Here is a 23,851-nt window from a genome sequence, read left to right as displayed (position 1 = left end):
TACAAAATCTATAAAAGTGGAGGCTGGTTTTTTCACTCTGTCATTATTATTAATTGGTTTGATGCGAAGTCCACTTCTTCTTGGTGAAAATAGTAATTATAATTTCATTCAGTTGAAAATACAGTTCTATTGAGACTAAATCTCAGGAAAAAGGGTTAATAAAACCAGGTTTAACAGTGACCTCTAAGTTGTGTCAGGGCTTGACTTAACAGAAGCAGGTTGGCAGTTCATTGCTATCAGCACAACTGCATCATCCAGTGCTGAAACTGAATTAGCCAGTGTTGTTCTTTCCCTCTGACTTTCTTTTATATGAGTTGTTGTTTAAATCTGTAGGGTTCTGCTGCTCGAATGGACCACGAGACAGCCAGTGTTATGAGCTCTGGTAGTAACTATTCTGTTCCTCGCAGACTGACAAGTCATCTGGGTACCAAGGTAACCGAAGATTACAAACCACAGGTCGTTAATGCTACATTTTTACTAATACAATAACCTCATTGTTTCTGCCAATAGTACTAATATTATCTGAACAGTCTTGTCCATACAGAGTAATTTTTATGAAGTTAAAATTTTTGTATATTTTTTCAACTTGGAAAATATATGCAGAGAAAAAAATTTTTTTTTAACTTGACGATGAGTTAAGAGTTGTTACAGTAAGGAGCAAGCAATTCCTAGAAGTTACTGGAATATCTAAAAACCTTGTGATTTTGCTTTATAATCAGTGATGAAAATTAACCTTTTTAAGAGTACTTTTTCGATACTTTTGCAGAATCCAAATCCACAAAACAGACAGTTGCCAAGAAATTAAACAGACAAGAAAATAATGTAAGCCCTTCATTCATAGTATCTGCAGACAGAAGACTGCAGTTGAAAATACATGTGTAGCATAAAAAGAGAGGGGAAGAAAAGGGCAAATTCATGAGCCACTGGATCTCATACTGCCTCTGAAATTGGCAGCAGTATGGATGCTGTGGGTGCTGTACTGAGCACAGTCCTCTGGAAAGCTGGACCTATTAATTTTGCGTAGTGTCAATGATTTTAGGACTTGAGTCAGTGTTACAATATTGTCGTTTCAGTCGCACACTGTGTGCGCCTCCTAAATGGAGGTGGCATCAGCTGTTTGTCTGTCTGCCAGTTTTCACCACAAACTGTAGAACTCCCCAAAATTAAAAACAGTGGGGAAGCCCTGAAGGCAGGGAACAGGAGTGGGTGTGGAAGGATGCAGGCAAAGACACAGGTTGAACTGAGTGTGCTGTGGGGTAGGAAATTATTAATATTAATGCCTGAGAAGGGAAAATGGTAGAAATTCTAAATGGAGGAGTGCATTTACAGGTGCAGAAAGAGATGAGTCTGTGAGCAGTGTGTGTAAACAAGAGAGACAAATAGATTTTTTTGTTTTTCCTATAATACATGAGCTGCAACTTGGAGGCCTGATTTGGTGGCTTCTTCAGGTTTATTCTCTGGCAAAACCTTTACCTTCCAAATCCAAGTGACACTGGATTATAGCTGCCAGTTGAAATACGTGCAAAGAGATATGCATAAAGCAGATTAAATTCACTCTCCTTTAAGAATCAAAGTAGTTTGTTTAAATGCTGCATTTGGGGTTTCCCAGACCAGGAAGACAGGATCTCCAAACTGGGATGCTAGACTGTCCTAGAAGTGGCTTCTATTTCAATGGGTTTTGCCATGTGACCATACAGTTTCACAGACTCTAAGATTTGTATTGCCTCAGCAATCCTGTAGTGTTTAGAGAAGTCCAGACTTGCTGCTTAGTTTGCCTGCTGCTGTTCATTTTTTTTTAAACTCAGTATGTGAATTAATCTTCAGGCACATTGCAGTGGTCACTGAAGACACCAAATAAAATCATTCACTGGTAGGGTAACCAGTGCAAATATCTAATTATTAGTAGGAAATTTTGTCTAATGGTCCAAATTCTTATTTCTTCCTTAATGACTATATTCTAGAGAAACACACACGCTGCTACTTTATAATTCCCTTTGATAGTTTCTTTATATTGTGCTTTGACTTTGAATGTTCCTGTTTATCTTGGCTTTAGGAGTTTGGAGTTTTTATATAGTATCTAAGATCATCCTCTACAGCCTGTTATTTTACTAAAAGTTGATTAGAAGAATCAAATGCATTTCTTGATTGAAAGCTGTTACTGAAGAGTGAGAGTACAAACCAAATAGTGCATTAACCACAATATTACACAAAAGCCAAGGAAATCACTCAAAATTTGCGATTTTTAGTGAAAAATCTGGTTACTCCAAGTTAAATGGGTGTAATGTTGGGTATTCGTGGCTTGAGTTAATTTGACAAACACTCAGTACTTTATATCTACTAAATAAGCATTTGTTTGCTTTACTGTTTTTATGCCTGTAAACTTGAAAAAGTATTAATTTAACTCTTTAGTTTTGCATTTGAGCTGAATAATCTGGTCCATATAGAAGCCAGTCATCATAACAAAAAATTATCAGTTAATTTGAAGTATTTTAAAGGAAAACTTTAAAATACATGGATGTCAGATTTTTTTCAACACGATGTAGACTAAAAGTTTCTGTAATAATTCTTACCCTTTGTCTTAGAATAATTGTATTTAATACAACATAGCATAGTTTTTCACTGAAGAACATCTTTAAATAAAGTGTAATTAATTCACACAGAATATAATTTTTTAAAGACAGATTTAATTTTAAAGGTATTTTGGTTTCCCAGAGTGAAACACTTTCATTATACATTTGTTTAATTTTTTTGTACAATGGAAATCTGAAAGTCTTTGCTATTGGTTTTGTAGATTAATACAGTTACACACAGCTACCGCCCCACTTACAGCCATTTAAACACTAAGTGAAATTTATTAAGATTATGAATGCTGATGGGGTAATAGTATTTAATTATTTTTAAATAGCACAATTTTTTTGCCATGAAATGAGGAGGATCTTTGCTCATATGTACCATTCAAATTTCATTTCAATTTGATGTGTGTTTTTAAAACGTAACTGTATTTTTAAAATCATTTGACCTGCAGGTGGAAATGGTGTATTCATTGTTATCAATGCTTGGTACTCATGATAAAGATGACATGTCAAGAACATTGCTAGCAATGTCTAGCTCCCAGGACAGCTGCATAGCCATGCGTCAGTCTGGATGTCTTCCTCTCCTCATCCAGCTTTTACATGGCAACGATAAGGACTCTGTGTTGTTAGGAAACTCCCGTGGTAGTAAAGAGGCCCGTGCCAGAGCCAGCGCAGCACTGCACAACATCATTCACTCCCAGCCCGATGATAAGCGAGGCAGACGGGAAATCCGTGTGCTCCATCTCTTGGAGCAGATCCGTGCTTACTGTGAAACGTGTTGGGAATGGCAGGAAGCACATGAACAAGGCATGGACCAAGACAAAAACCCAAGTAGGTTCTGCAAGCCATATAAAAACGTTTCGAGGATATATTAAAAAGAGTGAATTTACAGAAAGTACAACTTCAATCTGACTTCTTGTTGAATGTATGCAAGTTTTCTTATATACATACATGTGTGTGTGTGTGGTTTCTTCTTTAAGTTCAGCTAGTGTTAGGAAATAGTATGTGTCACAGATGTTATACCCTACTTACAAACTTTTTATTTAAATCTTAGACTTTGGTGTGCTTTCCAGATAGTACTTCTAGTGGCTTATATTTGTAATTTGTAAAATAATACTGAATGTGTACTCATTCTGTTTTACATTTTTACAGATAAACAATCCCAAATTGCTTTTCATGCAGATGTTCAGGAGATAGCACATTCAATTTGGGAGAGGGGCAGAGAGCACAAATTAAATAATCTCAATCTATCAATAGAAAATGAACCGTTATTTATAATGTTGTATATGAGAAATGTAAATTAATAGGATTTTTCTCAGGAAAATCAGTTAGAAAAATAGATTAACCTTCTTGGTTGCTTAGCTGCTTCTCTGAATTGAGAGCATCCCATGAGTGCAGCCTGTAGGTGTCCATGGCAGTTGGTCCATGTCCATGGTGTGACTGAAATCAGGACTGCCTTGCGCCTGATGCAGTTCAGCAGGACTGGGCTCTGCACAAGCTGTATCGGTACCATTTCTGCATAACCCAGAACCTAGCTCACAAAAGTATGAATTTAAAAACTTCTAGGTTATGAAACAAAGGGTTTAATTAACCATTCATAGGGATATAGCACCCAAAGAAACAGCGTATTATTTAATCCCACCAGAATATTGGACCATATTGTTTCACAAAGATTATTAATGTCTAAGAGTAATATGGTAATATTTTTGTACTCTAAGTCATATTTCTTACTCAACACATGCATTCAGGATTGCCCCTGATTTGTTTTTAAGCATCAAATGTATTTATAGTAGACACTTTTTTTAGTAATAGTAAACTAATTGTATGTTCATGGATAACTAGGAAGATACAAACCTGACCAAAACTGCAGCTGATTTATTTTTAAGATTAGATTTGCTCTGGAAAACTTATGATCTAGACAAAATCACCTGGGAGGTACTAATTGTTACCTGTTTCTGGATCAGTGCCTGCTCCAGTGGATCATCAGATTTGTCCTGCAGTGTGTGTTTTGATGAAACTTTCATTTGATGAAGAACACAGACATGCAATGAATGAGCTTGGTAAGATCAGATGTATTTCACTGACTTCCTCTGAGAAGCTTGCTAGAAACCATGGCACTCCTTGTGCATGTCACTGCATATATGCCTTTTTTTAATAATAGTTTAAACTATTAACAACAGTTCATTTGTGCCAGTTGTTGTCCCCTAAGCGATAAAAGCAGTTGAAATTAACCACACCATTTCCCAGTGGATAAATTATTATGTCAGTTACTGTTTTTTCTGGCATGAATTGTGAATTTTGCAAGGGTAGTAGTATTATGGAAATATTTGCAATTTTACAAGTATTGGACTTAAAATGGAGACTACTTCCTGGGATAAGAGGTTTTGGTTGGTGTTTTAGTGGGGCTTTTTCATCCTGCATTGGTTCCTGTTTGACAGCCTGAATTTTTCGTCCATGCTCAGTAAATTCCACACATGCAGTTTTAACAATTTATATGCCTTTCTGAGCATTGTGGTTTTCAGATATTTGAGGTTTGTTCTGTATGTAAAAATGGAGTTTGTTCCTTGGTATATGTCCTGTCCATAAAATATTAGAGTACAGATATTCTTTTTTTTCTTACTTGGATTTTTTTTAAAGGAGGTTTGCAGGCCATTGCTGAACTGCTGCAAGTGGATTGTGAAATGTATGGACTCACAAGTGATCACTATAGTGTTACACTAAGGAGGTATGCTGGCATGGCTCTGACAAACCTGACTTTCGGAGATGTGGCAAACAAGGTGAGAGCAGAACTGTAAACCTGCAGTAATTTCAGTTCATAGCTGTTGGAATTACAGCTCTCAACACAGGTGATAAAAATCTCCAGGATAAGATTCTGAGTTTGAACTCAAGGCAGGAGTTCCAAATACCTCTCTCATTCCATCCAGTTGCTGACAGAGAGCACCACAAACTGAATTTTGCATCATACAAGTATGATATTGGCTCTCAAATCATTTTTGTCACTGAAAGCAAGGATTTTATCTATTGGCCTGATTTTTTAATGAGAACTATGTTAGTATGGCATGCTAGTGATTATATAGCAACTGATTGTTTCTGAGAATGTTCAACTAAAATTTGGAATTGGGTCAAATTTTCTGAAGTCGTCAGTTATTTAACAATTACTGTCTAATGAAATTTTTCAAACCTCTTCAGGCTAGAGCTTGCTTTTAAATATTTGGAGCATATCGGGATCAAACTGGGCACTACTTCAGTCATTATAAGAGGAAATTGGTTCCCCTTACTTCTGACAAGGACATTTCTTTCAAAGGCTAGAAACTTCCAATAGATTTTTGCCCCAAAGTTAGCCAGCCTATGGATCTTAAAATAACTCCATACTGAAAAGACCTTTCTGCTCCAGAGGGAAGACTTTTCAGGAGCAGATGGAAATAACAGGCTTCAGAGAACTTGGGTTTTGTTCTAGGCAGTAGGTAACAACACATTGCTAGCTCACAGGGGTTTTTATATGGTGCAAAGCAAAGAAGGCTTCTAAAGTAGTAATGTTCCAGAACTGCTGTAAAAAATACAAAAATTTAGCACAATTTTACCACTTACGTATTGAAACTGATAGCTATGCTGAACTTTTTAGTAGTTTTAAACCAAGTGTTTATTGTAGACAATATATTTATTAAGTTTTTATTGAACTTCAGATATGATTTGCTTAAAACATCAAAACATTGTGCAGAAGCGGCCATCTAACCTGCTGTTTAGTACTGCTCACTTTCTTTATTCTCTTGATTCCTACCAGGCTACATTATGTTCCATGAAGGGCTGCATGAGAGCTCTTGTAGCCCAGCTGAAATCTGAAAGTGAAGACTTACAGCAGGTAATGCTCTTTTGACATTAAATGCTTCTTTTATTGTCTTGTCTGCCTTAACTGTGATGTGAAATTTTTCTTGTACTCATTTCATTAATTAGGAAGTACATTCTTCTTGTAAAATATTCTTATCTTTGGGGTCATGTTCTGGGAATTTTTTGTGGTTTGTTTTTTTTTTTTTTAATCATAATGCATGGGCTGTTAATCTTATTTTAATGACCCTGATCTATTAGTGTCTGTTCTAATGGGTCCTGCTGTGTAAGGGCAACAGCCTGAAAATAAAGTCTTTAGGAAGTGCTTAGGGTAATCCTCAGAACTGCAAGAGCAGAACTGTTGGAACTTGTGTAAAATTATTAAATATTAAATTATAGTCAACTTTAATGCTTATTGTATACAAAGTGGAACAGCTCTTTGAAAGGAAACCACTGTTTTCCTTTGCAGTCTGAGTGAATCACGAGATAAAAGAACAATTTTAAATAAAATCGACCTTATCTCTTAAAATGCTGGTTACAAAATATTCTCTCCTTTACAGGAAGAGCTTTCTAGTTACAATTGAGGAAAATATTAGAATTACAATAGGGGTTATTGGATAAGCTCTGTGATGTGGTTTTAGGACAGGTATTGAGTATTCTTGAAAAGGGAATCACAGCCCCATGGGCCCTCTGACCCCTGGGGTGCCTCCAGCTACTGGCACCTAGACACCACACACAGACACACAGCAGGAAGTCCTTCACTCAGGACAAGTTATAAATCGGATTTAGTAAGAATATGGGACTGTCTGTACTCAAAAGGCATATCCACACAATTGAAAAAGCCTGTCAGCTGTTCAGATGTCACTGTGCCTTTCTGTCCCCTGTGCTGAAAGATGACCTTGATCCATCTGTTTTCCTGCCTTTGAAACTTTTGCGTCCTGCCATCCTGCAGTAAGTGTTCTACAATTCCAGAATGCTCTTCCCCTGGATCCCATAAAGTGTCCCACATCTCCAGGCCAGGAGTTGTGGATTGAGCTGCCTCAGTCCAAAAGGGGCAGAGAGCTGCTCCGTTTGACTCCCCTGAATGTCACACCTGGGCCACGGGGCAGTGGGTCCACTGGGAGAGTCCTGGGAAGAGCGTGGACAGGGCACAGTTCCCACCTGTCTTTGGGCTCCTGTGCTCCTCTGGCTGTGTTGAGGTGGGCTCTGACAGGCTGGTGGCTCTTGTGGTGTTCCTGGGCTCTTCCATCTGCCGCTGGATCTCCATGCTCCACTGTGGCTGTGAGCAAGGGAGCATTCACTACGTAACGTGAAAAGTTTATGCACTTCTGTGGCCATGAGAACATTCACAGCTAAAAGTTTTCTATTAAAATTCATTTCATGAGGGATATGCATGCTTACAGCAGCTTGTGAGTGGATGGAGTTTAATGTGTAATGACTGCCCACTACAGTGACAACCTACCTCAGTCTAAATGCTGCCAAGTACAAGGACATCTTCTGGACATAACTATTCTGCTTATAAAAGGCACAGTGTATTTTTAAAATACTTTAAAGAGCTTTATAAATACCAAAATAATCATACCGTCTGACAGACAGACAAGTATTATTGTTCTATTTTCTAAGTGGGGAAGCTGAGAAAAATATTATATTAATCTCTCCCCTGAGATGACATAACTCTAGAACAGACATGAGAGTAGAGAAAAATCTGTATTTTTTGACCAAATTTTCTACTGCTGTGGGAAGCAGGGAACCTGATTTCAGGTCTCTGGTTTAGGTACCAGCACACAAAAGCCAGTACCTTTGATCAACTTGATGCTGAAACGTTAGAGCAGTCTAACACAACAAAAAGCAGGTGTTAGCAAATTTTAGTTCAGTAACTGAACATGACCACTGTTAATTATTCATAGCATTTGATAAGTCCAGGAGGAAAGTCTGATAACCTGCTAAAGAAGTATCTTATCTTGAAACGTGTTATTTTTCTTTCACATTTTGCAGGTCATTGCAAGTGTGTTGAGGAACTTGTCCTGGCGAGCAGATGTAAACAGTAAAAAGACTCTAAGAGAAGTTGGAAGTGTGAAAGCATTGATGGAATGTGCATTAGAAGTTAAGAAGGTATCGTCTATAAGTGATGAAATCGAATTTTTGAGAGATTGCATTTATTTTACACAAAGCACTAATATTGTTTGACCATTTTTGATAGCAGCAATTAGTAAAACAGTTGATGGTGTTCAGGTAACTTGCTTTGAAGAAGAGTTTGATTTAACATAGCAGCAGACCACAGTGGAGCAATGACACCTCCAAAGCTAGTAGTGGTCTAATTTTATTTATGAGGGTTGACCACTTTTGGTTTTCAGTTTCATGAGCTGTGCTGTTGAAATAGTCTTTCTTATAATTTTGTCATTTAATAAAGTTCTTTTCAGTTAGTTAGAGATACCACTTTGTTGTGTAGATGGAAGTATATTCCATTCCAGAGTCTCCTGCCAACTGGTCTTCAAGCCCTTTCTATCATTGTGGCAGCAAACAAGTATTGTGGCACGTGTTTCTGAAACCTCTGGGGCAGGCAGTACCAAATCCATAGCTGAAGGAAGGAGCAAAGTGAACAAAATATGTGTGCACTGCTCCCTGCACCCAGCTTACTACCCCAGAGCGCAGAATTGGAATGTACACAGCTCTGAAGCGAACTTAATGTGTTTCTGAGAGCGTCAGGTCAATAGCTGAAAACTTCTCCTGTTGCTGTTTTCCTAGGAATCCACCCTGAAAAGCGTTCTGAGTGCCTTATGGAATTTGTCAGCACACTGCACTGGGAACAAAGCTGACATATGTGCTGTTGATGGTGCTCTTGCATTTCTGGTCGGCACGCTGACATACCGGAGCCAAACAAACACTTTAGCCATCATAGAAAGTGGAGGAGGAATACTAAGAAATGTTTCTAGCCTAATTGCTACTAATGAGGACCACAGGTAGGTACATTTCTGACAATTTTTAGCAGTTCCATATGTATATTTAATAGACAGTTTTCTTTGATCAAGCCTTAATATAAATGCATGTATTTCGTAATTAAAAACAGTTAATTTGTAGTACATTTGATAAGCTGGGTATTTCACTTACATAACAGGAATATGCAAACAGATTAACAGCTGCTGCTTGTTAATGATGAACTGTACTAAAAGCTAACTATTCATATTTGTAATAGGATTTGGTTAGCATTCAGATGAAAGCTAGTGGAAATACGAGTTATTTACACTGGAGAATTCTTGATTATCCTTTCTAAAGGCAGAACTTGTTTCTAGAGTAATAGGTTTCTGTTTTGCTTTGTCTCTTACCCTTTTGAAATGCCACTTACAGATGTTTGTTTTCAATTACTCAACACCAGGCAAATCTTGCGAGAGAACAGCTGCTTACAAACCTTATTACAACACTTGAAGTCACACAGTTTGACAATAGTTAGTAACGCATGTGGGACCCTATGGAACCTCTCTGCTCGAAATGCGAAGGATCAGGAGGCACTGTGGGACATGGGAGCCGTGAGCATGCTGAAAAACCTGATTCACTCAAAACACAAAATGATAGCCATGGGTAGTGCTGCCGCTCTACGGAACCTCATGGCAAACAGGCCGGCAAAGTACAAGGATGCCAACATTATGTCTCCAGGATCAAGCCTTCCATCTCTCCATGTCAGAAAGCAAAAGGCACTGGAAGCAGAATTAGATGCTCAGCATTTATCAGAGACTTTTGACAACATTGATAACTTAAGCCCAAAAGCATCTCACCGCAATAAGCAGAGACATAAGCAAAATATATACAGTGAGTATGTCCTGGATGGCACCTGCCATGACGATGGGGTGTGCAGGTCGGAGAGCTTTAATGCTGGCAATATGACTGTGCTCTCACCATATGTAAATACTACGGTATTGCCTGGCTCCTCCTCTTCCAGTAGAGGAAACACAGAAAATTCTCGATCTGAGAAAGACAGGAGTGTTGAAAGGGATAGAACAGTAGCTTTAAATACCTATCATCAAGCTGCAGAGAATACTGGGAACTCCTCTAAGAGAATAGGAATGCAGATTTCTACTGCTGCAGCTCAGATTGCCAAAGTTATGGAAGAAGTCACAAGCATGCACATTCCACAAGAAGACAGAAGTTCTGGTTCCACTTCTGAACTACACTGTTTGACAGAAGACAGAAACGCCCAGAGGAGATCTGCCTCTGCCCATACTCACTCAAATACATACTTTCCTAAGTCTGAGAACTCGAACAGGACATGTCCTGTGCCTTATACAAAAATGGAATACAAAAGAGCTTCAAATGATAGTTTAAATAGTGTCAGCAGCAGTGACGGCTATGGTAAAAGAGGCCAAATGAAGCCTTCCATTGAGTCTTACTCTGAGGATGATGAAAGTAAATTCTGTAGTTACGGCCAATATCCAGCTGACTTGGCACACAAGATTCATAGTGCAAATCACATGGATGACAATGATGGAGAACTAGACACTCCTATTAATTATAGTCTTAAATACTCAGATGAGCAGTTAAATTCTGGAAGGCAAAGTCCCTCCCAGAATGAAAGATGGGCAAGGCCTAAGCATATAATAGATGATGAAATGAAACAAAATGAGCAAAGACAGCCAAGGAACCAAAATGCAACCTACCCTGTGTACACTGAAAGTGGAGATGAAAAACACATGAAATATCAGACACCTTTTGGACAGCAGGAGTGTGTTTCTTCCTTTAGATCAAGAGGATCCAGTGGCTCAGATCAGAACAGAGTAGGCCCAGCTCTCGGAATGAATCAGAAAGTAAACCAGTCCTTGTGCCAGGTTGATGATTATGATGATGATAAGCCAACCAACTATAGTGAACGTTATTCTGAGGAGGAACAACATGAAGAGGAAGACAGACCAACTAATTACAGCATAAAGTACAATGAAGAGGAACATCATGTCGATCAGCCTATTGATTATAGTTTAAAATATTCGACAGAAGTTCCAGCACCTTCTCAGAAGCCATCTTTCACTTTTCCAAAGACTTCTTCAGTGCAGCTCAATAAAACTGACCATATTCCCCCAAGCAGTGGGAGCACATCAGCCCCCTCAGCTGGATCAAAGAGGCAGAACCAGCTTCACCCAAGCTCTGCACAAAGTAGAAGTGGCCATTCACAGAAGAATGCCTCCTGTAAGACTCCCTCTATTAATCAGGAAACTATACAAACTTACTGCGTGGAAGATACCCCAATATGTTTTTCAAGGTGCAGCTCTTTGTCATCCTTGTCATCAGCTGAAGATGAAATAGGACGTGATCAATCCACACGTGGCACAGATGCCAGTAATACACTGCAGATTGCAGAACTGAAGGAAAACAGTGGGACTCTGCCTACAGAAAGTACAGCAAGTGAAATTGCATCAACAGCACAACACATCAGAACAAAATCCACTAGACTTCAGACTTCTAGCTTGTCTCCTTCTGACTCCTCTAGACATAAAGCTGTTGAATTTTCTTCAGGTGCCAAATCTCCCTCAAAGAGTGGTGCCCAAACTCCTAAGAGTCCACCAGAACATTATGTACAGGAAACCCCACTCATGTTTAGCAGATGTACTTCTGTAAGTTCCCTGGATAGTTTTGAAAGCCGTTCAATTGCTAGTTCAGTTCAAAGTGAGCCTTGCAGTGGAATAGTAAGTGGTATTATAAGTCCCAGTGACCTTCCAGACAGCCCTGGACAAACAATGCCTCCAAGCAGAAGTAAAACACCCCCACCTGCTCAAGGAGTTCAAGTAAAAAGAGAGGTACCTAAAGGAAAAGCACCTACTACTGAGAAGAGAGAGCCTGGTCCTAGACAGGCAGCTGTAAATGCAGCTGTTCAAAGAGTTCAGGTACTGCCAGATGCTGATACCCTACTACATTTTGCCACAGAAAGCACACCGGATGGGTTTTCTTGCTCTTCTAGCCTGAGTGCTCTGAGCCTTGATGAGCCATTTATACAGAAAGATGCGGAGTTAAGAATTATGCCTCCAGTTCATGAAAATGAGCATGGAAATGAAACAGAACCTGAACAGTCAGATGATACAAAGGATAACCAGGAGAAGAAGGCAGAGAAGCCAGCTGAAGCAGAAAAAGACATTCTGGATGATTCTGATGATGATATTGAAATACTGGAAGCGTGTATTATTTCTGCAATGCCAACAAAGTCTTCACGTAAAGCCAAAAAGCCTTCTCAAGCATCTGCTCCAAAAATACCTCCTCCTGTAGCCAGAAAGCCCAGCCAGTTGCCAGTTTACAAACTTTTGCCTTCACAAAGCAGACTGCAATCACAAAAGCATGTGACTTTTACTCCAGGAGATGATATGCCACGAGTATATTGTGTTGAGGGTACACCAATAAATTTTTCAACAGCTACATCTCTGAGTGACCTGACCATAGAATCCCCACCAAGTGAGTTGGCCAATGCAGACAATGTGGGTGTGGGAGCAGAGTCGGGGGAGTTTGAAAAGCGGGACACCATTCCTACAGAAGGCAGAAGTACTGACGATTCTCAGAGAGCAAAAAGCTCAGCTGTGACTTCCCTGGGCCTGGATGATGACAAAACAGAAGAGGGTGATATTTTGGCTGAGTGCATTAACTCAGCTATGCCAAAAGGAAAAAGTCACAAACCTTTCAGAGTGAAGAAGATAATGGATCAAATTCAACAAGCATCTTCATCTCCAAGTAACAAAAACCAACCAGAAGGTGAGAAAAAGAAGCCAACATCACCGGTAAAGCCTGTTTCCCAAAACAATGAGTACAGAGCACGTGTGCGAAAAAGCACAGAGCCTAAAAGCAATGCTAGTAATGAAAGAGGCTATCCAGAGAACAGAGATGCAAAGAAACAGAACGTTAAAAATAATTCAAGAGATTTTCATGACAAATTGCCAAATAATGAAGAGCGTGTAAGAGGAGGCTTTGCATTTGATTCCCCTCATCATTACACACCTATTGAGGGAACTCCTTATTGTTTTTCACGGAATGATTCCCTGAGTTCTTTAGATTTTGATGATGATGATGTTGACCTTTCAAGGGAGAAGGCAGAATTAAGAAAAGGAAAAGAAGGCAAGGAAACGGAAAGTAAAGACAGCTCTAATGCCGAACAGTCTCCAAATCAGCAGCCAAGTAGCAGGACACAAGTCTGTCAAAAACACCCAGCGGGCAGAAGCCAGACAAAAACTTTCTCTCAGTCAACTAAAGATATTCCAGACAGAGGAGCAGCTACAGATGAGAAAATGCAGAATTTTGCTATTGAAAACACGCCTGTTTGTTTTTCTCGCAATTCGTCTCTTAGCTCCCTCAGTGATATTGATCAAGAAAACAATAACAACAAAGAAGGGGAACCTGCAAAACGTCCAGAGGCTCCTGAGCCACAGGTGGAATCCAACAGACCACAGACTTCTGGTTATGCACCTAAATCATTTCATGTTGAAGATACTCCTGTATGCTTCTCTAGAAACAGCTCTCTGAGTTCTCTTAGCATTGACTCAGAAGATGACCTTCTGCAGGAATGCATTAGTTCTGCTATGCCTAAAAAGAAAAAGCCCTCAAGAATGAAGAGTGATGGTGAAAAAAATAATTCCAGAAATACAGGTGGTATACTAGCAGAAGATTTAACACTGGATTTGAGAGAGATACAGAGACCAGATTCAGAACATGGTTTTTCACCTGATTCGGAGAACTTTGATTGGAAAGCTATACAAGAAGGTGCAAATTCTATAGTTAGTAGCTTGCATCAAGCTGCAGCTGCTGCATCACTGTCTAGACAAGCTTCATCAGACTCTGACTCTATCCTTTCATTAAAATCTGGTATTTCTCTAGGGTCACCATTTCATCTAACCCCAGACCAAGAAGAAAAACCTTTCACTAGTAATAAAGGTCCAAGAATTATTAAGCCAGGAGAGAAGAGTACACTGGAGTGTAAAAAAGTAGAATCAGAAAGTAGGGGAATCAAAGGAGGGAAGAAAGTGTATAAAAGTATGATCACAGGAAAAGCTCGCTCCAATTCAGAAGTCTCAAGTTTGAAGCAACCACAACAGACAAGTGTGCCTTCAATTTCACGTGGTAGAACAATGATCCATATTCCAGGAGTTCGAAATAGTTCTTCAAGTACTAGTCCTGTTGCCAAAAAAGGACCCCCACTCAAAAACATGAACTCCAAGAGTCCCAGTGAAGGCCAAAGTTTGACTAGTTCTCCAAGAGGAGCCAAATCATCAGTGAAACCTGAGCCAGCTCCTGTGACTAGGCAGCCATCAGGGTTGAACCAGAGTGGATCAAGTAAAGGGCCTTCTCGATCAGGATCTAGAGACTCCACGCCTTCTAGACCTCAGCAGCAGCCATTAAGTAGGCCTCTGCAATCTCCTGGACGAAACTCAATTTCCCCAGGAAGAAATGGTATCAGTCCTCCCAACAAACTGTCACAGTTGCCAAGAACATCATCTCCTAGTACAGCTTCAACTAAATCCTCAAGTTCAGGTAGAATGTCATACACACCACCAGGCAGGCAGATGAGCCAGCAAAACCTTACAAAGCAAACTGCCTTACCTAAGAGTACCAGTAGCATTCCACGAAGTGAGTCTGCTTCAAAGGGGTTAAACCAAGCTCTCAGCACTGGTGGATCAAACAAAAAGACTGACCTATCCAGAATGTCATCCACAAAGTCTAGTGGAAGTGAATCTGACAGATCTGAGAGACCTGCTCTTGTTCGTCAGTCAACTTTTATTAAAGAAGCTCCAAGCCCAACTCTGAGACGGAAATTAGAAGAGTCAGCTTCATTTGAATCTCTGTCACCTTCCAGGCCAGACTCTCCCACAAGGTCCCAACTACAGACCCCAGTTTTAAGTCCATCTCTTCCTGATATGTCGTTATCCACTCATTCACCTGCCCAGAGTTGTGGTTGGCGAAAATTAGCCCCTAATCAGAGCCCTACTATAGAATATGATGGAAGACCAGCAAAGCGTCATGACATAGCTCGTTCCCATTCTGAGAGTCCCTCTAGGTTGCTGATCAATAGATCAGGAACATGGAAGCGTGAACACAGTAAGCATTCCTCATCACTTCCTCGTGTAAGCACTTGGCGAAGAACTGGAAGTTCCTCCTCAATCCTGTCAGCTTCTTCAGAATCCAGTGAAAAGGCAAAAAGTGAAGATGAAAAGCAGCATGGAGGTTCTCTTTCTGGACACAAGCAAAGTAAAGAAAGCCAAGCACCAGCAAAAGGTACTTGGAGAAAAATAAAAGAAAATGAAATTCCTCAGATAATGAATGATCCTCAGCATTCTTCTTCGGCTGCCACAAATGGCTCTGATTCCAAAACCCTCATCTATCAGATGGCTCCAGCTGTCTCTAAGACAGAGGATGTGTGGGTGAGGATAGAGGACTGCCCAATTAACAACCCTCGATCTGGAAGGTCCCCAACTGGAAATACTCCCCCTGTTATTGACAGTGTTTCAGAGAAAGGCGGTATGAATGGTAAAGATCCTAAAGAGATTCAAGAAAAGCAAACCCCAGGGAATGGAGGTGTTTCTGTTCGTACTGTTGGCTTAGAAAACCGTCTGAACTCTTTCTTTCAGATAGACAGTCCAGACAAGAAAGGCACCGAAACAAAGCCTCTGCAGAATAATCCTGTTCCTGCACCAGAAATTAACGAAAGTACTGTAAGTGAGCGTACTCCATTCAGTTCTAGTAGCTCAAGCAAGCACAGCTCCCCCATCGGTGCTGTGGCAGCAAGGGTCACTCCTTTCAACTACAACCCGAGCCGCAGGAAGAGCAGCGTGGACAATAGTTCTGCTCGGCCATCACAGATTCCAACACCGGTGAATAACAGCACCAAGAAACGCGACACTAAGTCTGAAAACACTGACTCCAGTGGAACACAAAGCCCTAAACGTCACTCTGGCTCTTACCTGGTAACTTCTGTTTAAGTGCAACAAAAAAATAAATAAAACTGATGTATTATATACAGCAGCTACTTAGAAACTTTGTTTCAAATGAAACAAAAAAAAAAATGGGGATTGATTTTTTTTTTGTTGTTGTTTTTATTTGTTGTAAATAGCTTTGATTCTTGTTAGATGGTCCTTGTTCTGGAAGCCATATTTGATAGTATACTTTGTCTCCACTGGTGATATTTTGCAGGAATACCTGACTGACAGTTTGGAATAAAATTGCTAACGCAAGTGTATTTGTACAGTATGTTTAACATGTATTCCCATGTTTAATGTGCATCCCATCCCATTATCCTTTAAATATTGCATGTCATTGAAATCATGGAATAGCACTGATGGAAATGATGCAGTCATATTGCTTTATCAATAATTTCTAGATTACAGACCAACTAAACTACATCAGGGAAGAATTGGTATTATTTATGCAAAAAAATATACTCATGTTTAGTATTTGTGAGTTCATCTAACCCAATAATTAATCATGTGGCTGTGAAATTCACAGTAATATGGTTTCCTCTGAACAAGCTTTCCTAGCCTGCTTTTCTGCATGAATGGAACTGATGGTTCATTTTATGAAGTAACGATTAACATTTCTGTGGTCACATAATGTGCATAGATAGTTATGGTGTAACAATTTACACTATCTTTGTGCTCTGAAAAAGAAAAAAAAAACAAAAAAACAACTGTGTAACTGTAAAACCTTGAACAAAATTATTTTACCTGAATTAGATTTTATCTTAAAGTAGGTAGAATTTTTTTGCTATGCTGTAACTTGTTGTATATTCTGGTATTTGAGGTGAGATGGCTGCTCTTTTATTAATGAGACGTGGGTGATGTCTCAACAGAGACTAAAATGAACATTTCAGAATAAATTATTACTATATGTAAGTTGTGTGTGTTACTTCTGCATTGCATAAAAATACAGGATTTTACTTTGTGATGTCACCGTATAATGGGGTTGTATGCACTTAACACTTAAGGCCTGATCTGGGATAATCCTGCACCTTCAAATATCAGTTCTTCCTTATCACTGGCAAGTGGCTGTTGTAGGATGCTTTTAACATTGCAGGATCAGGCCCTAGATCTTCTGTAATATATTTGTAATTGAGACAGTTTCACACATCTCAGGTGCATAACAAGGCTAAAGGCAGGGTATTTCCAGTAGCCACGCAGTATAATTGTTCTCATGACTGCAAGCCTGAAACAATGTTGTATCTATACAAATAATATTTGTAAAACAAAGCATTTTTTGATTGGGGATATAATGTAGAATGTGAAATAGTGACTATAAGATGAAATTTTGCTTCTATTTGCGCTCTCTGTGCTTTTTTTTAATTTATTTTTTAAAAATTATGAAGGGAAAAGTATCGCAAGAATCCCATGGCAGCAGGAAATTTGTTACTATAGTAGAAAAATAATTTTATGCAAAACATGACATTTGCTGCCTCAAGCCTTTTTGATGCAAATATAGATTGTGCTTGAACAATGCTGAAAAAAGCAGATTTGTGCTTTAAAAATATAAATATAGTCTGGATTTAGATGAGGATTACTTCACAGTAGAAACATGAGAGAACAGAACATGAACCATTCTGTGCATGTTTGAACAAACCATGAAATGAAATGGTAGATCAGTTTTGTTGTATCTCAACTGGCCTGTTCTAAAGTAGCTTTCTAAATAACTGATGTGTCAGAATGTCCTGATTTCAGGAAGCCCTGAAATAGAGCAACTTACCTTTATGGTAGCTTTAACACAGTTGCAGAGTGTATCACTTCTGTGGCTTTTGTACTTCTGATCCTGAAATGATTCAGTTGAACTCATTATAGATCATGTTCTGATGTACAAACACAATCGAGACACTATCAGAAGACAGAAGTCAATTTATATAAAAGCCACTACCAAAAATACCTGTTTGGCAGAAGTGGTATCTTATTTGCTCTTTTGTTCCTTGCTTCCTGTCAGATTTGCTTAGAGACATGCCATGTTCCTGCATCACCTGGTGAACCTATTAAGAAGCAGCACTCCTCATGTTAGCATTTGAAATATCTTACATATAGTATCTTCATTGAACTTCTAATATGAATTAATATTAGTGTCCTTTTAAAGATGAAAAAAAACGGATTATGTCGTGTTCAAAGTCAGGACTCCTGCTGGAGTAGAATACAGAACTCCATTCTTGAGTTTTAAATGAAAGACCACTTTTGTTGTGAATGTTGTGATTCTTTTTATTTCTTTTTTAAATTATTATTTTCTGCTGGGTTTTTAACAACTGATAGAAAAATATACTACATAATCCACAGTAGTTGTTTAACACCGGCATTACGTATTTGTCCTGTCAATTTAAGAATTAAACTCAGTCGCAGAAAAGAAATTCTGATTTCAGTTCTGTAACTGAAAAATGACTGGAATCAGTTTTTTAATCAGAAGATAAAAAAAACTATAATTGTATGCGTATCAAACACCAGAATGTCTTTGAAAATTGCAGTGGCTTCTCGATATAGACTTGGGGATACTTCATGATCATTATAATTGGAAAGTTTCTCTTAGTATCCTCTTAAGTAAACCTATATTTGTAGCAAAGACAGGCTAGAGAAACTTTCCAACTATAAGGGTAGTGATACACTAAAATATGCTTCCCATGGGAGTTGTTAAATTTCCATTATAGAAGTTTTAAGAAGAGGTTTATGAAACATCTCATAGGGATGGACTGTAGTATATTTCATATTGCCTGTGTGCAGAGATGGGTGATCTTTTCAAATCTCTTCCAGATCTACATTTCTCTGATTCTTTATCTAAAATACTTAGTATCCACTAAGAGCCTTTCAGAATATTTAAAGACATCCATGATGTTTGATTTATGATGGGGATATAAAGTTATATTCTATAAGCTTAACTAAAAAACAGATCCCAGAAACATAAAATCAGAAACATGAAAACTGGTTGCAATAAGTATATTTGGTCTTGGATTTTGTTAATGATGTCTAGATACATGATAGTCAGATTTGATTTATGCTGCTAAAGATAACCTCTCATTCCTTGGTTTCATTAGTATGAAGTTGCCACAGCTGGTAAGAGGACATTATTTATGTCAAGGCACAACAAAGAATAGCAAGGAGCTAAGGAAACCAAGACTCAATTTATTGTTCTTCTGGGATGCACTGCCTTTCTTTCTACCAATATTGGTAGAATTTTTTTTGTGCTCAGACCTTTATTTGTCATTGAACTAGCTTATCGTACCTAGTGCATACCAAACTTATACTTAAAAATCAGTTTATACTGAAAAATAACTCATAAAGCTCATTTCAGACTGTCTAGCTTTGTCCTCTTGATGTAAAAAGCAGAGATCTGACCTCCCCACAATTTTTAATTAGTTTACTTTTTAAAATGTGCTTCCATTTTAATTTCTTGCAGTGTGCTGCAATTAAGGTTTCTGCTCAATTTCTGTGAAAGCTCTTCTGACTAAATATTGCAATCTTTAAAGGGGAACTAATCTATTTCTATTTTTCATGTGCAGTTCTCTATCAAGAGTATTTTCCCCAGAAAGATTAAAGATAACGCTCATAATTCTGTCAGATACGACAGCTTGAAAATTGAAAGCCTTGCCACAGTTTCCTGATGAGACTGGAATATTGTTTCAAGCAGGATTTGGCTGCAGAATACAAGTATAGTTTATGCTATAAATGTCAGTAAGCTGCAGTATTCTTCAACATAGACTAGAGCCTTTGATGGCTTTGGGAAGTTAGCTGCTCTGTCTTTTTTGGTAAAGGAGGAGGGAGAGAAAAGGAACAATTTCAGAGACAGTCATGTTGTCCTAGGGATGTACTTTTCTTTCTTCCTCAGTAATTTACATAAGCTGCACCAGAGAGAGAACAGCTTGTGCACAAATTAATGAGGTTTTATTTTGAAGTATACCAGTAGACCACAGAACTGCAGAACCTTTGTTTGTTAATCTGAAAATGGAATTATTTGATGTCTACTTTGGAGTACTTCATAGCTGTCCATCTCTTTGCTCCCCCTAATAGAAGCTGGTATTACCAAGAAGGTAACAGTGTATTAGCTTCCTCTTTCTTCTTAAGGATAAAGATCCATACAATTTCCAGAATTGAAGAAATGGCATGTGCTGTTGAAAGAAGTTTTCTTCTCCATTCCATGCTCCTGGCTGTGAATCCTGGCTCTTATGTGACCTTTCAATGGACTTGCTCACCTCTTACCTGCTCCCCTGATGGAGGTAGTAGGATTAGTGCTGCATTACTATGCTGGATTTGCTCAGTGCACAGTTTTACAAGTGCCACCTGAGCCAGCAAAAAAAAAAAAAAATAAATAAAACAGCTAGTGCTGGTTGAAAGAGGTTGGGATGGTTTCCTTTATGGGTGGTCACTGGATTGAGCCATTACAGGCAATTTTAAGCCAATATGCTAAGTTTCAGACCTTCACCCCTTTTGACGTAGCAAAAGCAAATTAAAATAGGATTTTTTTTTTGTAACTGAATTTTTGCCTAACGGCCTCTAGTGCTTTGCATTTAAGTACCTTGTGTTTGGGTAAGTCCTTTATCCTGGAAATTCTGACAACTAACTTCAGAAGTATTACATCAATGTACAGATGTGGAAAACATATTTCTTCATCAAAAATACCCTCCTCCCACCCCCCCCCAAAAAAAGTCTACCATATATAAACTTCTGGGAGACAGTTTTTAGACTTGCAATATTAAATTCAATGCAGTAAATCCTTCCAGTAAAAATATTTACTGCATCTATTTGTTTTCTAGAAGAGGCTTGAAGAGGGAGATCGCATCTCCCTTTCTTAATGAGGTCAGTATTGTAGGGATAATCTGGAAAATGTTTAGGTAGACTCTTCTTACAAGCTCTTCTATTGTTACTAGATGCCTCCCAAATGTCTTTTCTCATCTAGCTTTCATGAAATAGTATGAACAGCCATAAGAGCGTCACTAATGATCATGTGTAGACTTCCACCTAAACATAACTTCATACATCTACTGTAATGCCTTGCAAAGTTGGATCCACCTGTGCGACAGCTTTGTTCTTGATGAGATGTGTGATTTGGATGAAGCTGTGAATCAGAAGTGAAGTGTCAGTTAATGTAAAGCATGACTTTCTCCACATGTTTAAAACTCCGAGGACCTTGATACCAAATTACCCAAGTGTATTCACTCTCTGGTTCCACAGCCATCTCCTTTGCACTTTTACATTTAACCAGAAGAGATGCCCACATTTAATTTCATTTCAGATCACATGTAGAAATAAGATTCCTGCATCATAGTTTCCTATATGCAGAATTGTATCTGTAAATGTGTTTATAGAAAATGTTACGTAGCTAAGGTTGAGTTTTTAGTCAGAATGGTAAGTTAACTGCTTACGTGTTGTGTTTGGTTACATATTGGAAGTGCAAGGGAATTTGGTGTGGTGCAGAAGAGCTTTAAGAGTTCACAACATAATTAATGCAGGTGTCAATTAACTTGTGATGCCAAGATGAATTTTCTGCTGTCAAGTTTCAGTTTACCAGATGTGCTGTTTACTTACTCTAAGATTGGGTAACACCTCCCTAACATAGATTGCAATTTACCTTTCTTATGAAATTTCCACATAATTACAGGCTTATGCATTAGTGAATTTCTGCCACTTCAAGATTTAAAGAAATTATTTGAATTTTGCTGTTTGTGAAAACATCCTTTGCTTGAGTGGCTGTAGAATTGCAATTAGGGTATCAGGAATATGTAGAGGGAGCTGGTTCACTCAGCAAAATGCACTTCTGTCCAGAGCTCAAGCCATACATACAAAAAGTATATCTAATGCCATCCTTTTTGGTGGGATCTAACATGAATAAAGCTTGTGCTGGTTCTCTGCAAGTAAACTGTCATCCTGTGAGATCAGATGAATTTTCCCACCTGTAAATGTTGTTTCTCTTGAACAAACTCGGCCCACAATTATCTTTCCTTCAGTTTTGTTGTTTGCTTCTGCCTGAGATGCATTACTGTTTATATCCTAACTCTGTAATTAATTCTTTCTTCAATTATTCTAATGTATTTTGTTTCACAGTATACTTATTCTGAATTTAGTCTTGCTATGCATAATTTATTTATTACTTGCAGTGTTATATAAAATTTCCTCCTGATTGCACCCTGTCAGAGTGGAATTGTTTTCTTGGCTACTGCTGAAAGTTAGGTGTCTCTCCACTGTATTAGAAACATGATTTCATTTAAAAAGGAATTTGTTGTTAAGATACTTCAGTAATTCAGTATATCAGAACAAACACTCTAAAAAAACCCATGCGTTTTAATTTTTGGTGATACTCACATTTCAGATAAATAGTGTAAAAAAGAAGCTTAAAGACCTGGTTCACCAGTAGAGTTCTCTGTTCTCTTCTGTGTTTCACCTTAGAAGGAACTACTCAAAACAATATCTAGTTCTGACATAATGTAATCCCATAATCTCTCTGTTACTTACGAAAGTTTCACAAGGCTTATTTCATTAACAGTCATAAGCATAGCAGAGACTATTAATTACAAAATCTTTCTTTCCCATAATGAATAATTCTTTAGTCCCTGATTAGACTATTAAGGGACCTAAGGTGATTAACTCCCAACACACATACACACACACACACACATATATATATATTTACATACGTATTTTACACTCCCCTATTCACTTTAGACTTTGACAAAAGCATTTAAACTAAAAAAAGGGCATTATTGCTGATTACTAAGATCCCTTGTTTTCTAATAGTTGTACCACTCTTTCATATTGAGTTCTAGTTTGAGGATTGATTAGCTGGTATCTTATTTTTAAGTTCTAGAAAAAAAATGCACTTAAGTCTTGCTTTATATGCAGAAAAGGAAATTGTCTTGCTAGAAATTTAAATGTTTTATTAAGAATAATAATTTTTAAAAGCATTATAAACTATCACCTGCCATTTAAAGTCAGTAGGGATCATGAAAACAAGGAGATTTAGAGTCATCATTATATTAAATAAAAATGAAGGTAGGCTAAGCCTAATTCTGCCCTTTTTTCCCTAAAAATGCTCTGTACAAAAAGCACATTGTTAGTTGTGCACCTTACCTGACTCTTGCTAAGGTCTGGGATGGCACTCATTCACTTTGGAAGTAACTGGAAGAACACAAAAACAGGTGTAAAAATTAAGCCATAATATGAGTTACAAGAAAACTCCCAATTTTTATTATTTTTTGTAGTAGTATTTTGTTATCCTATTGGGTGATGAAAAGAAGTTGGCATCCTTTTTTTCTTACTACACTGAGCAGCTGAACAACGGTGATGGATTATTTGACACTTCTAAGTGTTTTAAGTGTCATTGTTTAACCATAGCTGGCAACCAAGCACTACCCAGCCACTCACTCCCCTCTAGTGGCATGGGGGAGACAATCAGAAGACTAAGAAGTGAGGAAACTTACAGATTCAGATAAAGACACTTGAACAACAGAAGAAAATTGTGATTATGATGATGATCATGATAATTATAACAATCGA

The 23,851-nt window shown here is 38.2% G+C and overlaps 2 protein-coding genes across 10 annotated transcripts in view; one reads left to right on the top strand and one right to left on the bottom strand.

Annotated features, from left to right (window-relative positions):
* The window catches only part of APC (APC regulator of WNT signaling pathway), a 95,707-nt gene extending 73,224 nt beyond the window's left edge, over positions 1-22,483 (top strand). For 5 of the 9 annotated variants that reach the window (XM_032096149.1, XM_032096148.1, XM_032096150.1 and 2 more), the window contains 8 exons: positions 334-456; positions 3,026-3,404; positions 4,538-4,633; positions 5,211-5,350; positions 6,355-6,432; positions 8,391-8,507; positions 9,141-9,355; positions 9,769-22,483. In XM_032096149.1, the coding sequence (XP_031952040.1) occupies positions 334-456; positions 3,026-3,404; positions 4,538-4,633; positions 5,211-5,350; positions 6,355-6,432; positions 8,391-8,507; positions 9,141-9,355; positions 9,769-16,330 (7,710 nt within the window). In that variant the 3' untranslated portion in view covers positions 16,331-22,483. Of the gene's footprint in view, positions 1-333; positions 457-3,025; positions 3,405-4,537; positions 4,634-5,210; positions 5,351-6,354; positions 6,433-8,390; positions 8,508-9,140; positions 9,356-9,768 lie in introns of those variants that run through there. The other 4 variants (XM_032096153.1, XM_032096151.1, XM_032096154.1 and 1 more) reach the window with 3 other exon arrangements.
* The window catches only part of LOC116437867 (T-cell activation Rho GTPase-activating protein-like), a 633,784-nt gene that overhangs the window by 191,035 nt on the left and 418,898 nt on the right, over positions 1-23,851 (bottom strand). The gene's annotated exons all lie outside the window — the stretch shown is intronic.

This window comes from Corvus moneduloides, chromosome Z, assembly GCF_009650955.1.
Source record: "Corvus moneduloides isolate bCorMon1 chromosome Z, bCorMon1.pri, whole genome shotgun sequence".
Lineage (NCBI taxonomy): Eukaryota > Metazoa > Chordata > Aves > Passeriformes > Corvidae > Corvus > Corvus moneduloides.
Note: the sequence above shows the minus strand (reverse complement) of the source record. Positions and strands in the feature narration are given on the sequence as shown.